The 18,921-nt window shown below is 40.9% G+C and overlaps 1 protein-coding gene across 1 annotated transcript in view; it reads right to left on the bottom strand.

Annotated features, from left to right (window-relative positions):
- Positions 1-295: 295 nt before the first annotated feature.
- Positions 296-18,921, bottom strand: part of LOC132832486 (amine sulfotransferase-like) — a 73,926-nt gene continuing 55,300 nt past the window's right edge. Inside the window, exons 5-7 of the mRNA XM_060850541.1 lie at positions 16,618-16,712; positions 14,096-14,267; positions 296-2,056 (exon numbers count right to left, since the gene is read on the bottom strand). Of these exons, the coding sequence (XP_060706524.1) occupies positions 1,941-2,056; positions 14,096-14,267; positions 16,618-16,712 (383 nt within the window). The 3' untranslated portion in view covers positions 296-1,940. The remainder of the gene's footprint in view (positions 2,057-14,095; positions 14,268-16,617; positions 16,713-18,921) is intronic.

Genomic DNA, 18,921 nt, shown 5'->3' with positions numbered 1-18,921 from the left:
TATGGTTAATAAGATTTATTTCTTCACATCAATTTATACTATTCAAATCACTATTTGAAATAATCAATTATTGAAAAATTATGGAAGTTAATACGGAGATAAAGACCTCATGTTAACATTAGAATATGTTGTCTACTTACTTTAAACATGATATAAAAAAGTACATATTCAAGCAATTCATTACATATTAATTACTATTTCCATTAAATTTTCAGAACAGCGGGAAAATTCTCAAAGTGGCCAGCTACAAAAAAAACCTCAAAGAACATTTCCCTTAAAAGATAGCAAACAAATATTTACATGAGAAAGTAAAACAAGTTTTATTGTGTTTTTTAATAAACACAGGCCAGAATATCATAAATCATACCAAATCACAACATTTGTGACAATATCCTGGCTCGTTTGACTCCTCTCCACCCCAAACAAAATAAATCCATTCCCAATATAATTAAACAATCTTATTATGAATAAAGCTGTGCCCAGGCAAAATGTCAATGTTTGGGGGATAGAGGGGAAAATCATCCAGTTGCTAGAGTCATACCTGACAAAGGAGCTAGGATTGCTCCACTTAGGAGCTTTCCAGAGATGACACAAGTCCAGGGCATTGCAACAGAAGATCCGCAGGAACAGTGTTCTCAGCCCAAAAATCATCAAATTCATCCAGCACCATGGGACCATCATCACTTCAGTACTACCCTTGTAATAGTGATTCTATACTATTCCGTAGCATTCAAATTACTGTTACTGAAAAAGCTTTTGCCAATCTATAGCTGAGCCAGGACTTCATCCAGCCTGGGATGACCAGTGTCAGATAACATTTGCACCATATCTGGACAAAGGGAATGCTTATTTTCAACAAATAATACCTAATCAGCTCTCGTTCATAACCACCAGTGAGTCTTCCTCTAATCCGTGTCTATGACGTTTCAATTTACCAGAAATTAATCAATTAACCACTTTATCATTTGGTAGCTGTAAAGCTAAAGCAGATACCAAGGGCAGAATTTTTAACTGATTTTTTTACTTGAAACAACAGGGCCATAGGACTGTGAAGTAGTTGGAATCTTTGAGGAGAGCAGTGGACAGTTCCATCGAAGGGAGCAAGGCCGAGCCGCTGAGACCATCCAGGAAAAGGAAGCTCTGCAGCAGCAGCGGAAATTGTTTCTGGTCCCTTATAGCATTTCCTGAGGCCGTGAGAGAAGAAGGAGAAATCAATTTTTAACAATGTGCCATTATTTTTTTGGAATGCACGGTGATAGCTGTGAGGTGGCGTGAATGGAACACAAACACCAGCATTTTCCAGATTGGACTGAAGGCCTGTTCCTCTGTTGTAAATGTAATTCTATGTAAATGTACTTAGCATTTCATAGTGATCAATTTTTAAATTTTACAGCTGAATATCTACATTTATACATCTTTTTCATGGAAAAATAAAACAACTAACTACTTGAAAAGAACTTCAGAAACTAGCATATCCAAACTTGTTAGACTACAAAAGAAATCAAGTACATGCATGCCCCAGAAATCCATAAATTTTCCCAGGTCTGAACTTTGAGAAATACATGACAATATTCTAAATTTTTAAAGTAAATAATATGTCACTGTTCCATGTTTTGCACAATGATTGAAAATCCTGAGTATTTGTCTCTTCATTTCCAAGGCAGAATTTAGAACCATATTCTCCAACCATAAAACACAAGAAATCCAGATTATCAATTTTTGCTAATCCACAGGATTTGATTGATCAATAGTAATCACATGCTTAATGTTTGCTTGCATCTAAACTTTCATACATTGAATGTTCACCTGTATTTAAAATGTATAAATTTACCCTTCTAAGTATAATTCTCCACAAATACCCTGTTTAGACATACATATTCTCTTGTTCACATTTTCCTTTGTTTCCAGAATTTCGCATACTGTTCATTGTTGCATTTGATTTATTCATTGTCCCAGATAAACTTTAAAGGCACATCCTTCATTTTTTCTTGGAAAACTCTATCAAACATTTCAGATTGAGCCACAGTGAAGTGATTTTTCCAGTCTCCAATTTTACCTGTAAAGAAGAAAATGTAATTCCATAAACAGGATCAATACAATCAGCAAATAAAGAGGTAGAGCAGGAGGAGATGGGAGGCTTTGGGATGTGGAATTGGGAGAACTTGGCTTTCCAAGTATTAATTGTGAACTCTTAATTTACTGTTGGTTGGTAGCTGCTTCTTCCGCTGCAGCTCTTAGTTCCTGCAGTACTCATACTAATTACTTCAATCACGGTACAGTGGTGAAAGATGGCATTAAGTCCTTACGTATGTAAAAAGTCTAATGCTTATTTTCAGATTATTGGCAAGGACATTCAAAAAGTATTTAAGAAAAGACTATTAAAGTCAAAGCTGTGGTGATCCTAGTCTTTGCATTTGATGACTAAATCTTGCAGACTGATACATGCTGAGGACCAGGACCACATGTTAAGGGATGTATCAAAGCTTGAGTCAGCCACTGCAACTTTGAATCATTAATTAATATATTTTTATAAATGTTATCAACAAAGCATACTTTGGTGGATGAAATGTGGAGACACTGGTAAATCTTGGCAGCAGATAAATTAACTGAAGTTAAGAAAATAATAAAGAGTGGAAATGGCAAATGAGGTCTCCCCCAGGATTTAGTGTATGGAAGATTAATGCTAATAAATTCTACCAGTTGACCCGAATTCATTAACTCAATGCAGACAAACAAGAATATCAATAAAGACAGGTTAGAAATCACAATGAGTCAGAAAAATATGCAAGTCTGCAGATTTAAGTTGGAAAATTTAAAAAAGACCAAATGTAGAAAACCATATGTGACATGGTGAAATGATACAAGGGATTTTAACCAAAGTTATACAAATCACAAATGCAAAACAGAAACTTTTCTTGAACAATATACACAAGATGGTTAAATATATCAGAAAAAAGTCATAACCATTTAAGGTCCATTCTGATCACATCACATTGAGTACTACATCCGATTGCAGTTCCTGATGTACAGGGAAACATTCAAGTTTTGAAAGCAATGCAAAGCTATGAGCATGACTTGTAGTGTTAGCAATCTGAGTTACGTAGATGGAGATAAAAGATTTTCAGCCTTGAAAGGAGATATCCAAGAAGTGGGGACCGATTTTAGCTATTGTTGCTAAGGTTATGTCGGTCACCCTTTTTAAATGCTGCTAAACTTTCTGTCCATTCACTGCTATTGAAAAAATGAATTGGACAGCAGAATGGATCCACTACCTCCTGCTTCCCAACCTGCAGACACAATTTTAAATTGACTCCCACCTTGCTAATGAATACAACATGTATGTGATAAAGAAAACAACAATCTTTAAGTAACTTAATATCAGCCATGATCTTATTGAATAGCAGCACCAGCTCAAGTGGTTAAGATTCATATTTATATTCCTAATTCATATTCCTTATGTCTGTAATTCCAGTAAAATATTTGGTATTCTGTGAATTGTACAAAGGAACATTGATTCAAAATAGAAACACAATTTTGACACAAAAATCAAGATGTTTTCTTCACACAAAAAATGGCCAACACACTGAACGAACTTCCAATAGACAGCAAAAACTCTGGGATGTTCTGAGGGCCTTTCTACATTGATAAATTAAAGGGAACTGAATAGACTTTGCTTAATTTCCTTTGACATTTTTATTTCTTTTTCACAAAAGTAGTTTGAGTTTCTAATGGCAAAAGAAATGTCACAAGAGACAATCCTGGTACAATATAACTTGTAGAAAAGTGTGTGTTGGTGCTCACCATTGCTGTCCTCAACCAGAGTTTGCAGGATCAATGAGACAGACCTAGTTAGCATGGGAAGGCAGCACTATGGTGCCTGTAGGCAAAACTGAAAGTACTCATTCATGTAGAAGAGTCACCCAGGCTCCATGATCTTTGATACATGCAATGCTTCTCAGGCCCTGAGACAGGAGGCAGATGACAAAAACAGAAATTCATTTCTTCATGGATATTTCACTTCCATAATCAGATCAGATGTGCAGGTCAGGTGAATTGGCCATGCTAAATTGCCCATAGTTTAAAATCTGATTGAAGATTTGTAGCTCGGGTATCCGTTGTTGTGGTTCTGCTCGCCGAGCTGGAAGTTTTTGCTGCAAACGTTTCGTTCCCTGGCTAGGGAACATCATCAGTGCTGTTGGAGCCTCGTGTGAAGCGCTGCTTTGATGTTTCTTCCGGTATTTATATTGGTTTGTTCTTGCCGCTTCCGGGTGTCAGTTTCAGCTGCAGTGATTTGTATGTGGGGTCCAGGTCGATGTGTCTGTTGATGGATGTTCTTGCCGTTTCCGGGTGTCAGTTTCAGCTGTAGTGGTTTGTATATGGTGTCCAGGTCAATGTGTCTGTTGATGGAGTTTGGGGATGAATGCCATGCCTCTAGGAATTCTCTGGCTGTTCTCTGTCTGGCTTGTCCTATGATAGTGGTGTTTTCCCAGTCAAATTCATGTTGCTGGTTGTCTGAGTGTATGGCTACTAGAGATAGCTGGTCGTGTCGTTTTGTGGCTAGCTGATGTTCATGGATGCGGATTGTTAGCTGTCTTCCTGTTTGTCCTATATAGTGTTTTGTGCAGTCCTTGCATGGTATTTTGTAAACTACGTTAGTTTGGCTCATGCTGGGTATTGGGTCCTTTGTTCTAGTGAGTTGTTGTCTGAGCGTGGATGTTGGCTTGTGTGCTGTTATGAGTCCTAAGGGTCGCAGTAGTCTGGCTGTCAGTTCTGAGACGCTCCTGACGTATGGTAGAGTGGCTAGTCCTTTTGGTTGTGGCATGTCCTCGTTCCTCGGTCTATCTCTTAGGCATCTGGTGATAAAGTTGCGTGGGTATCCGTTTTTGGCGAATACCTTGTATAGATGTTCCTCTTCCTCTTTTCGCAGTTCTGGTGTACTGCAGTGTGTTGTGGCCCTTTTGAATAGTGTCCTGATGCAGCTTCAGTTGTGTGTGTTGGGGTGGTTACTTTCATAGTTTAAGACTTGGTCTGTGTGTGTTGGTTTCCTGTGTACCCTTGTGGTGAATTCTCCGTTGGGTGTTCTCTCTACTAACACGTCTAGGAATGGGAGTTGGCTATCCTTTTCCTCTTCTCGTGTGAATCGGATTCCTGTGAGTGTGGCGTTGATGACTCGGTGTGTTTTTTCTATATCTGTGTTTTTGATGATTACAAAGGTGTCATCAACATATCTGATCCAGAGTTTGGGTTGGATTTGTGGTATGGCTGTATGTTCTAACCTTTGCATAACTGCCTCTGCTATGAGTCCCGAGATTGGTGATCCCATGGGTGTTCCGTTGATTTGTTCGTATATCTGATTGTTGAATGTAAAGTGTGTGGTGAGGCACAGGTCCAGTAGTTTAAGTATGCCGTCCTTGTTGATAGGTTCGGCCTCCTGTGTTCTGTTATGTATGTCCAGTAGGTTGGCTATTGTTTCTCTGGCTAGGGTTTTGTCAATTGAAGTGAACAGTGCCGTCACGTCGAATGATACCATGGTTTCTTCTTTGTCTATGTGTGTATTCCTGATGACGTCCAAGAATTCCTGTGTTGATTGTATGGAGTGTTTGGATCCGCTGATTTCTTTGCTGGAATGAAATCTGAAAGCAACAACACCCCCAGATTCTATGGACTACCCAAAGTACACAAACCAGACATCCCACTCAGACCCATAGTATCACTACCAGGGACACCAGCATACAAACTGGCCAAAGAACTACAACAAAAACTGAAACACCTAGTCAGCGGATCCAAACACTCCATACAATCAACACAGGAATTCTTGGACGTCATCAGGAATACACACATAGACAAAGAAGAAACCATGGTATCATTCGACGTGACGGCACTGTTCACTTCAATTGACAAAACCCTAGCCAGAGAAACAATAGCCAACCTACTGGACATACATAACAGAACACAGGAGGCCGAACCTATCAACAAGGACGGCATACTTAAACTACTGGACCTGTGCCTCACCACACACTTTACATTCAACAATCAGATATACGAACAAATCAACGGAACACCCATGGGATCACCAATCTCGGGACTCATAGCAGAGGCAGTTATGCAAAGGTTAGAACATACAGCCATACCACAAATCCAACCCAAACTCTGGATCAGATATGTTGATGACACCTTTGTAATCATCAAAAACACAGATATAGAAAAAACACACCGAGTCATCAACGCCACACTCACAGGAATCCGATTCACACGAGAAGAGGAAAAGGATAGCCAACTCCCATTCCTAGACGTGTTAGTAGAGAGAACACCCAACGGAGAATTCACCACAAGGGTACACAGGAAACCAACACACACAGACCAAGTCTTAAACTATGAAAGTAACCACCCCAACACACACAACCGAAGCTGCATCAGGACACTATTCAAAAGGGCCACAACACACTGCAGTACACCAGAACTGCGAAAAGAGGAAGAGGAACATCTATACAAGGTATTCGCCAAAAACGGATACCCACGCAACTTTATCACCAGATGCCTAAGAGATAGACCGAGGAACGAGGACATGCCACAACCAAAAGGACTAGCCACTCTACCATACGTCAGGAGCGTCTCAGAACTGACAGCCAGACTACTGCGACCCTTAGGACTCATAACAGCACACAAGCCAACATCCACGCTCAGACAACAACTCACTAGAACAAAGGACCCAATACCCAGCATGAGCCAAACTAACGTAGTTTACAAAATACCATGCAAGGACTGCACAAAACACTATATAGGACAAACAGGAAGACAGCTAACAATCCGCATCCATGAACATCAGCTAGCCACAAAACGACACGACCAGCTATCTCTAGTAGCCATACACTCAGACAACCAGCAACATGAATTTGACTGGGAAAACACCACTATCATAGGACAAGCCAGACAGAGAACAGCCAGAGAATTCCTAGAGGCATGGCATTCATCCCCAAACTCCATCAACAGACACATTGACCTGGACACCATATACAAACCACTACAGCTGAAACTGACACCCGGAAACGGCAAGAACATCCATCAACAGACACATCGACCTGGACCCCACATACAAATCACTGCAGCTGAAACTGACACCCGGAAGCGGCAAGAACAAACCAATATAAATACCGGAAGAAACATCAAAGCAGCGCTTCACACGAGGCTCCAACAGCACTGATGATGTTCCCTAGCCAGGGAACGAAACGTTTGCAGCAAAAACTTCCAGCTCGGCGAGCAGAACCACAACATTGCCCATAGTGTTAGGTACATTAGTCAGGGGTAAATGTAGGGGAATGATTCTGGGTGGGTTGCTCTTTGGAGGGTCGGTGTGGACATGTTGGGCTGAAGGGCCTGTTTCCACCCTGTATGGAATCTAAACCCATCACTGGCACATGTGGAAACCTAGACTTCAATTCACTTCATACGCAGCCTTCACTGGTATGCCAAGTTCCAATGCAGCCAAGCAACAGGATTTCTTGGCACAGGGAGTCCCCATCCATTGGCATGAACTGCCTTGTAACAGATAGAAATATCTTCCATCTATGACGAACTCAGCAGCTCATAAAAAGCCTGCTTTTTTGAGACCATCGCCAGAATAGAAAAGAAAACTAAGTTACGTTTCTACAAAGAGGACATTCTTGATGAGAAGGTGTGCAAAAATAGACTTTGTCTGAGGCTGTTATGGAAATAATAGCTAGGTGTACAAAAAAAAAGCAAACTGAAATGGATATGAAATACTGGGTTTCAGCCTTTTGTGCTGCAAAGTACTCTGGTTGTTCGCGAGGAGCATGAAGGTATCTCTAAACAGGAGGGAAAGTAGAAAAGAAAGAGGTCAGAAAGGAACAAAGTGACTTAAATCTGTAAGTTATGGGAATAGCTCAGGGACACTCTTGTGTGTTTCAGAGGTGGCCAAACCATGAACTGGGGTGTTATCATATTCTCATTAAAGAACCTCTGGAAAGTTATGCTACCAGTATGAGGATTTGTAGAATTGTGCCTTGCTGGTAGTAACTGGAGATATTTTCCTAACCAACCTATTCAGGGATATTACCACACACCTCTGGAGCAGGTGAGACATGAACCCAATTCTCCTGGCTCAGAAGTAGGGACTCTACCACTGCATTATAAGGGCCTTTAGTGGTAACTGCATTCGGAGAACTTGAATAGATTGCAACTGGTCGTGAAAATGGTGAGATCCATTGAGTGGGAAAAGAAAAGGAACTCGTATACAAGAGGCACTGTTTATATGACTTTGAGACCACATTTGGGATAGCTTGAGGATTAATTTCTTTTAAGGTTATTAATTTTTACGAGGGATTATAAAACCTTTACAAGATAACTTGCAAACTCCCAGTATCATTAGGGCCATTTTGTTCCAGAAGATTTTGCTGTAATTTTAGAGCTTTTCTTGATGAATTTTGGAATGGCATTATTGAAATTTATAGCACGGGAAGAGGCCATTTGGCCGATCAAGTCCACATCAGCCAAGTCCACATGTAGCTATCCAGTCCATTCCCAGTTTCCAAGTTTTTGACCATAGACTTCTAGCAGCATGTTCCCAGGGTTTTCTGGGTGAAAACAAAATCCAATAAAATCCCCTCAAAATCTTCAATATTTACCCTAGATCTAAGCTTTCTATGTATCGACACCTCAACCAAGGAGATAATATCTTCTTATCCACTCTATCAAGATCCTTAATTGTTTTATATATTTCATTTAGGATCTTCCCTCAGCCTCCCCATTCCAATAAAACAGCCATTTTCAGGGATCTATGGAATGCAATCAAAGATCTTTCTGTTCCACGGGCGGCACGGTGGCACAGTGGTTAGCACTGCTGCCTCACAGCGCCAGAGACCCGGGTTCAATTCCTGACTCAGGTGACTGACTGTGTGGAGTTTGCACGTTCTCCCCGTGTCTGCGTGGGTTTCCTCCGGGTGCTCCGGTTTCCTCCCACAGTCCAAAGATGTGTGGGTCAGGTGAATTGGCCATGCTAAATTGCCCATAGTGTTAGGTAAGGGGTAATGTAGGGGTATGGGTGGGTTTCGCTTCGGCGGGTCGGTGTGGACTTGTTGGGCCGAAGGGCCTGTTTCCACACTGTAAATCTAATCTAAGTCTAATCTAATCTAATATATCTGACTATCCTACGATTAGTTGTGTATTATCATGCTTCATTAGCATCTTAATCTTAACACCAATGGCAACGAGTGGCTTTAGTCACATAATATTTAGTGTTCAAACTGTATTAAAAAATATCTTAAGGAGAAAATGAGCAAGGGCAGCTCTGGATTCAATTCATTATCGTTAGGCATGGAAGGAGTGTTCATGATGTGACCAGACAGAATGGTAAGCAGCCAATCCTTCTATCACATCCACGGAAGCAGTAAGAGGTGAGAAATTTCTGATCACTCATGGTTGACACAGAACAGTGCCCCTCAAGCTGTCTCCCTAAAACAGAGAGAGAGAGAGAGAGAGAGAGAGAGAGAGAGAGAGAGAGAGAGAAAGAGCACAAGAGTGAGACACAGACAGGTGCCTTTAGTCCTTTGATGACAATAGCTATTTACACACAGATGGATGCAACACTAAAGCCCTGCCTGAAACTCCATTGGGTGGCTGTTACAAATTCATACTCTAATCACAAAAATCTGTACAACAGGAATGCTCATCAGAAACTTAGCTGCTCAGGACACCACGCTCCCATATGATTTTCTGATCATTTTCTATTTGTTTCCCCCAGTGAGTACACTGACCTCTGAGTCTAAATCCCTGTTGTGTTCCAAAAGTAGAAAGTGCAGCACCAGGAACACAAATTTAGAATACAGCAAAAAAGGTTATGGTGAACTTTTATGAAATATATGTTCAATCTCAATCAGATTACTGTGCCCAGTTCATAGCATTATACTTCAGGAAAGATGCAAAGGCATTAGTAGAGTACAGAGTGAATAGTCCTGGAGGCAGACTTCAGGTAGGGTACATGGATAGATTATCAAAACTGTGATTATTCTCCTTCGAGAAAAGAAAGTTGGGAGGAGATTCAATAAAGGCATGGGGACAAAACAGGTAAGAAAAAAGGAATCTCTTTGGTGTAAGAATTGAGAATGAAAGCACATTGATGTGATGTGATTGGCAAGAGTCAGACAGTCATAGATGTACCGCACAGAAACAGACCCTTCGGTCCAACTCGTACATGCTGACCAGATATCCTAACCTAATCTAGTCCTATTTGCCAGCACTTGGCCCATATCCCTCTAAACCCTTCCTATTCATACACCCACCCATTTCTGATGAAGGGCTCCTGCCCGAAACATCGATTTTCCTGTTACTCAGATACTGCCTAATCTACTGGGCATTTCCAGCACCACTCTAAACTTGGCCCTGATCTTACTTGAATCATTCTTTTATTCCTGACACACCTATAGAAAGTTTAGGGTGTTCCTTGATCCTACCTGCCAAAGACTTCCCATGTCTCATCCTAGCTCTTCGTAGCTCTCTCTGGGTCCTTCCTGGCTAAATTGTAACTCTCAAATGCCCTAACTGAGCCTTCATGTCTCATCTTCACATAAATCTCCTTCTTCCCTTGACAAGATATTCAACTTCTTTGGTAAACCATGGCTCCCTCGCTCCCTCACTTCCTCTTTGCCTGACAGGTACGTACTTATCAAGGGCACACAGTAGCTGTTCCTTGAACAAGCTCCATATTTCAATTGTGCCCATCCCCTCCAGTTTCCTTCCTCATCCTATGCATCTTATATCTTGCCTAACTGCATCATAATTGTCTTTCCCCCAACTATAACTCTTGCCCTGCAGTATATACCTATCCTTTTCCATTGCTAAAGTAAGCATAACCAGATTGTGGTCATTATCACCAAAGTGCTCACCTATCTCCAAATCTAATGCCTGGCCTGGTTCATTACCCAGTACCAAATCCAATGTGACCTCACCTCTTATAGGCCTATCCACATACTGTGTCAGGAAACCCTCCTGCATGCACTAGACAAAAACTGACCCATCAAAAGTACTCGAACTATCGAGTTTCCAGTCAATATTTGGAAAGTTAAAGTTTCCCAAAACAACTACCCTGTTACTTTCAATCCTTTCCAGAGTCATCTTTGCAATCCTTTCCTCTACAAGTCTGGAACTTTTTAAAGGCTTATAGAAAGCTCCCAACAGCTCCTTATCTGTTTCTAACCTCAGCCCATACTACCTCAGTAGATGAGTCCTCATCAAACGTCCTTGCTACCACCATAATACCATCCTTGACTAACAATGTCACACCTCTCCCTCTTTTACCACTGTCCCTGTTCTTACTGAAACATCTAAAACGTGGAACCTGCAACAACTGTACTTGTCCCGGCTCCATCCATGTCTCTGAAATGGCCAGAACATTGAAGTCCCAACCCATGCTGCAAGTTCACCCACCTTTTTCTGGATGCTCCTGGTATTGAAGTAGACACACCTTCCTGCCTGCCGGTATGCTCTTGCGCCCTTGAAACTTTATTTGTGACCGTACGACTCTCAACCTCCTGTACATTGGAGCTACAATTCAAGCTCCCATCCTCCTGATGAATTAGTTGAAACCCTCCCGAACAACAATAGCAAACATCCCTCCCAGGATATTGGTACCCCTCTGGTTCAGGTGTAGACCATCCCATTTGTAGCGATCCCATCTATCCCACAATGAGGCCTAATTATCCAGGTATCTGAATCCCTCCCTCCTGTACCATCCCTGGAGGCATGTGTTCAGCTGCTCTCTCTCCCTATTCCTCTGCTCGCTATCACGTGGCATGGGTAACAAACCAGAGATTACAATTTGTTCTAGCTGTAAGCTTCCATCCTAGCCCCCTGAATTCCTGCCTTACATACAATCCCTTTTCCTACCTATGTTGTTGGTGCCTATGTGGACCACAACTTGGTACTGCCGTCACAGCAGCACCCCCCCCCCCCACCTACCCACTGGCTCCCTCTTAAGGATCCCCAAAACACAATCTGAGACATTATGGACCATGGCATCTGGGAGACCACACACCATCCGAGGGTCTCTCTCATTCCCATAGAATTTCCTGTATGTGCCGCTAATTATGGAGTCCCCAATGACTAATGCTCTACTCATCTACCCCCTTCCCTTCTGACATCAGGGACAGACTCTGTGCCAGAGACCTGTCCACCATGCTTTATCCTAGTAAGTCATCCTCCACCAACAGAATCCAAATGGATTTCAGAAAGCCTTTGACAAGGTCCTGTGTGGGAGACTAATACCCAAGGTAAAGGCACATGGGGTCCAAGGTGACTTGGCATGTTGGATCCAAAATTAGGGAAGCAGTAGGATACACATGTGGTAGAAGGCTGTTTACGTGATTGGAGGCCAGAGGTCATTGGGATACTATAGGTTCCATTACTGATCATGGTATATATGAACGATAGGAAACAAAATGCAAGTAGTGGTTGTGATTAGTAAATTTGCAGATGACATGAAGGTTGACAGTGAGGAGGAAGGTCTTAGAAAACAGAAGGCTCCTGTTGGATTGGTCAGTAGTGCAGATGGAATTTAACCCAAGTAAGTGTGAGGTGATACGCTTTGGAAGGAAGACAAAGGAATATCCGAAGAATGGCAGGATGCTAGGAAGCCGAGAGGAATCAAGGGATCTTGAGGGGTACCTGTCTTCAGATCCTGAAGGCAGCAGGACATGTTAATAAGGTAGTTAAGTGGCATAAGGGACACTTGCCTTTATCAGTTTAAGGTCATGTTTAAGCTGTACAAAAAACCTTGGTTAGGGCGCTACTGGAGCAGTGTGTGCGGGTGTGGTCACCACTCGCTAGGAAGGATGTGACTGCACCGGAGGGAGGCAGTGATTCACTGGGATATTGCCAGGAATGGAGCAGTTTAGCTATGAAGAGAGGTTGGATAAGCTCAGATTGTTTCCTTTAGAGCACAGAAGGCTGAGGTGGTCCTGATTAAGGTGTATAACGTTATGAGGGGCATGGACAGTGTGAATAGGAACTACCTAGTTCCCTTAGTTGAAGGGTCAATAACAAGAGAACATAATTTTAAGGTGAAATGCAGCACCTTTTGGAAGAGATTTGAGGAGAGATTTTTCACCTCCGATGAGTTATGGTATTCTGCAATGCACTGCTTGGAAAGGTAATTGAGGCTAGAAACTTCACAACTCTTAAAAAGTACATGTATGAACAGTTAAAATGTCATAACATTCAAGGTAATGGGCCAAGTGCTGGAATGTAAGATGGAAGATGGATTACTGGGCTAATGGTAGGCTACTTGGTAGTGTGGATGAGCAGAGGGATCTTGGTGTCCATGTACACAGATCTCTGAAAGTTGCCACCCAGGTAAATAGTGCTGTGAAGAAGGCATATGGTGTACTGGGCTTTACTGGTAGAGGAATTGAGTTCCGGAGTCCTGAGGTCATGTTGCAGTTGTATAAGACTCTGGTGCGGCCTCATCTGGAGTATCGTGTGCAGTTTTGGTCGCCATACTATAGGAAGGATGTGGAGGCATTGGAACGAGTGCAGAGGAGGTTTACCAGGATGTTGCCTGGTATGGTAGGAAGATCGTATGAGGAAAGGCTGAGGCACTTGGGGCTGTTCTCATTGGAGAAAAGAAGGTTTAGGGGAGATTTGATAGAGGTGTACAAGATGATTAGGGGTTTAGATAGGGTTGACAGTGAGAACCTTTTTCCGCTAATGGAGTTAGCTGTTACTAGGGGACACAGCTTTAAATTAAGGGGTGGTAGGTATAGGACAGATATTAGGGGTAGATTCTTTACTCAGCGGGTTGTGAGTTCATGGAATGCCCTGCCAGTAGCAGTGGTGGACTCTCCCTCTTTATGGTCATTTAAGCGGGCATTGGATAAGCATATGGAGGTTATTGGGCTAGTGTAGGTTAGGTAGGCTTCGGTCGGCGCAACATCGAGGGCCGAAGGGCCTGTACTGCGCTGTATTTTTCTATGTTCTATGTTCTAACATAGACTTAGAGGCTTTTCTTGATGGTGCAGATTTGATGGGCTGAAGGGTTTCTTATGTACTGTACCATTCTAGAAGTCCATGAAATCATGCTAGGTACCTTTCCGAAGGAATGTTCCTTCTTCGGATCTTTTGGGAACTCCTTCATAGTTGGCCATTGGATTCTTTTTCATACTATCAAACCTGCAGTGTTCTAACACGTTGTCCAGTTTTTCATCATCCAGCTGTCTTCCAACAAAGTTGCAAATTTTTTGTATTGATGCTCTAAGATCCTGTCAGGGGTCAATACAGTAAACACAGTTAGCTAACCTCGAAACTTTAAAAATGGCAACAGCCTCTTTGATACTTGAAAACTAAAATACTTTCACTCACTGTGAAATTACTCACGAGATACCCTGTAAAACTGCGGAATCATTCCATAACAAATGGTGTTAAGAATTGGGTAGGTGATGAAACTATTGATATATGTGCTAATTTCTAGATATTTTGCTGCAGAATTTTAAGAATTAAACCTGCCAAAGTGCAATGGAAAGTTACTGATTCATCCCAGATCCAACACTCAAACGTAAAAACCGATAACAAGTTGGAAATGTACTCTGCCTCGCATGTGCATTGACACTGTAAATGCATTACAATCTTTTTTCTTGTGATGAAAGAGTTTTGGCCAGGATTTGTTTCTGAATACTGGCTACTCCTGAGACGGAAGTACATTAAAGTGATTAGGATTTTAAAACCAATTTGAGTAAAATAACCTTTTCAAGCCTGCGCTCCTGGTATTGTCCCACAATACCAAGTTGATTGCACATCTGATGTCTCTCAATCTTGTCTTCATTGATTAGTTGCGAGCCCTTGCTTATGGCCAGAAAACCTCAGTCAGAATTCATGAAACTACCTCTACTGAAGCCACAGCAATTCTTTTCGAATATTGTTCTTTTGATATAGCTTTGACTAAAATTCAAAGTTATTTAATTTACAGTAAGTCACTTTGGGACACCACAAAGTCATGAAAGTGGTTGTATAATTGCAAGTGTTTTTTTAAGAAGCTGAACTGTGATCAAGCAATTTGATAATAACCCTCCTTCAGGATTTGTATCTTGGTTGTGGAAACATGACTCAAATTATTATGTTAATAGAGTGAAGTTTACACTTGTCTAAAATGTTCAATGTGGAAAATGCCTTGCTATGTCATACAGTTCAGATATAGGTTAAATATAGATAGAACAACAGGTTATCAATAGTGAAAGTACATGAAGGAATTGAGTTAGATATCCAGATTTGGACTGAGCAGGCATACATATAGTAAACGGGAGTTCCATTCAATTTCATTCAACTAAACTATTATTATAGATGCTCAATAGCTAACAATACAAATGACTCACAAACACAACTTGCCTTATCCTACCAGAGCATTCCTTTAATCCCTACCTCTCAACCAATTAATAATGTAGATCACAAAATTATCTACAATTTCATGTATTTTCACCATTATTAACCTGTTATATGTGACAAATCAAATGCCTTCTGGAAGTCCACTGAGACAATATCTCCCATTCAGCATGTTTATGAACATCTCAAAATACAACTATATTTGATTATCTAATGTAATAACCATATGTAAGTAATGTTTCACTTCAATTCAAAATGCGGCTATAAAAATCAACACAGGCAAATTTTATGAAAACAAATAGGCCACTTGAGCATATTCCTTATCCATTAATATATGTCTGAAAAAGCTAAAATCAAAGTGCTTTCCAAATAGTGATAAACTTTGAAACTGTGGAGGTCTGAGGAATCCCGAGATCCATGTACATGACCATTAAAATATCAGGCACAGTATATTAAAAAAATCAAAATGATAAATAAAATTCTGGTTTTTATATAGAGCAGGCTAGGAAAAACAAACAGATGAATATTATGCTGCAGCTGTACAGAGCTCTAGTTTGGACTTACCTGTTTCAGTTTTGGGAATTATATTTTGCTACTTTTTACACTGAGCATGGAGAGAATTCATTAAGCATTTACTGGAATGGTCACTGCACTCCAATCATGAAATTATTTGGGAAAGATTGCATAATCATGTGCAAGATTCCCCTGAATTTCAAAAAGCAAGGGGTGACCGCAAAGATTGCAAACATTGAGGGGAAGTTGACACAGGGTAATTAATTCTACTGATTAGGGAGTCTAGCACTAGGAGACAGTGCCATACAGTTACAGCCAGATTACTACTATTACCACAATCATTTCTGTAAAGTACCATTAATAATGTGAAACATCCACGATTGTTTCACAAGAGCATCACAAAGTAAAACTTGAACTACACCTGATTTCAGCGTAGTTGGCATGAAGAAATTTGAATAAAGAAGGTGCTTTCAAAGACCGTCTTGAAGGAGAAAAGAGAGCTGGAGAAGTTCAGCGAAATAATTCCAAAATTTGAACACATGCATCTGAAGGCATGTCCATTAATGCAGACCAACTAAAATCAGGAAGCTTAACGAACCAGAATTAGAGAAGTGCTGATATCTTGAAAAGGTTGGAGAATTGCATGAAAGTACAGAAACAGTACATGGCTAACACCTGATCATATGAATTTAGGAAAATGTAATATTTTCAAAATATCATTACTTTCTTCAACTCTTCATAAGTCATGAACAAAAAGTTGAATTCATCCCTGTGAGCATACCACTCTCTGATATGGTCAAACCAGCAGCTGAATTCCACTGTTAAGAGAGAAAAAAAGGTTATATTTCAGTTCAATTGCTTTAATAATTATGAACAATTAAACAAATTAAAATACATTTGTCACAATCTATACTATTTTGCACAAGTTAACATAATCAGATAAAGCAGAATACAAATCATTAGTATGTTTCATAAAAAAGTCAGGCAAAAACAGTTTGCTTCTTAAAATAAACACATGGATGGTAGCACCTGAGTATGACTATGTTGACTATCAATGGCCAGAACGTTTGAAGACCACACCATTGGCATAGCTGTGAATTAATGGAAAAAACTTGAAAAAGAAATCTACAACGCTTTAATCCAGGGTCTTTATTTTCTGGAGTTAACATCTGAAAATAATTGACCTTCCCAGCCTGCAATTTTCAATTAAAGCATCATCGAGCTAATTCATGAGAAAATGAACTTTACAAATCTAACTGCAACATAACTGTTCAAAGCATTTCAAAAATCCTATATTTCAGAACCACACATCACTATAAATTTCATTACACCAGTAAAAACTTTCATATTGTACCATTCATGAATTAAAACATTTCCAGGCACTTTACTGTTAAAGTCAGGGAACAAACTTTGTTAAAGTGATAGTGTTGTGCAAACAATCCACCTTGGCCTCCTCCTGACATTCTCAGCATCACAGATGCAGCCTTCAGCCAGTTTCAGTAATTCATCATGATATCAAGAAACAGTTAATGGCATTGGACTTGGCAAAGGCCATGTGCCCTGACAACATTCCAGTCATAATCCCAATGAATTGGGCTGCAGAACCAACTATATCCCGAACCAAGCTGGTTTAGTACAGCGACAATTTTGGCATCTATCTAGCAACGTGCAAAATTGTCCAGGTTTGTCTTGTGCAAAAAAGCAGGACAAATACAAACTCAAATGTGGCCACTTACTGCTCCATCAGTGTGCTGTTAATGACCAGCAAAGTGATGGAGGTAGTTGACAACAGTGTCAATAAGCAGCACCCACACGGTAATAACCTAGTCATTGGCATTGAAGTTTTGGTCCTGTCAGGTCTAATTAGCTCCTGACCTCATGCCACAAATGGACAAGAAAGAGAGCTGAGCTTATGAGGGGAAGTGAGGGTGACTACACTTGACATCAAGGCATTATTTGACAGCGTGTGGCATCTAGGATCCTGAGCAAAACTGGAGTCACTGGGAAATCACTGAGGGACTGGGGGATGCAGGAGAATCTCCACAGTTGGAATGATACCTAGCATAAAAAAACAGTTGTCGGAGGAAGTCAATCATCTCAGCCCAAGGATATGCTTGCAGGAGTTCCTATGGGTGATGTCCTCTGCCCAATTATTTTCATCTGCTTCAATGACTTTGCTTCTTTCATAAAGCAGGATAGAAATGTTCACAGAGATTGCCCAGTGTTCAGCAACATCAGTGACTCATCTGAAACAGTTTATGACAATTTGCAGCAAGACCTGGACAACATTCAGGCTTGGACTGATATAACATACACATCCCACTTAATTTCCAGATAATGACCATTTCCTAGACGTTCAATGGCACCACTATCACCACTAACAACATCCTCCAGGTTACAATTGGCCAGAAGCCTAAGTATGCAGGTCATACAGATATCATGGCTATAAAGGCAGGTCAGCAATTGGAAATTATGTGCCAAGTAACTTAAATCCTGCCTTCCAATGCCTGTCCACTATATGTAAAGCACAAGTCAAAACAGTGATAAGAACACGCTCTAGTTCAAAGATAGCCCAACAATAGTCAGGAAACTGGTCACCATGCTGGACAAAGCAGCCTGCTTGACTGACATTTCACTGAAGACTTTCAATATTCACTCCCTCCAGCACTGATGCACTGTGGTGACAGGGTCTACTAACTATAAGATGCACTGCGTAACCCACCAAGCTTTTCAGAGAACACCTTCCAGACCCAGAATCTCTACCATTTAGGAGAACAAGACAGCAGACACATGGGAACACCAAGTTCCTCTTCCAGCCATATACCACCCTGAATTGGAACTATATTATTGATTCTTCACTACCACTGGATCATAGAACATAGAACAATACAGTGCAGAACAGGCCCTTTGGCCTTCGATGTTGTGCCGACTTGTGAACTAATCCAAGGCCATCCCCCTACACTATCCCATCATCATCCATGTGCTTATCTAAGGGTTGATTAAATCTACCTAATGTGGCTGAGTTAA

This window comes from Hemiscyllium ocellatum, chromosome 3, assembly GCF_020745735.1.
Source record: "Hemiscyllium ocellatum isolate sHemOce1 chromosome 3, sHemOce1.pat.X.cur, whole genome shotgun sequence".
NCBI classification, from domain to species: Eukaryota; Metazoa; Chordata; class Chondrichthyes; order Orectolobiformes; family Hemiscylliidae; genus Hemiscyllium; species Hemiscyllium ocellatum.
Note: the sequence above shows the minus strand (reverse complement) of the source record. Positions and strands in the feature narration are given on the sequence as shown.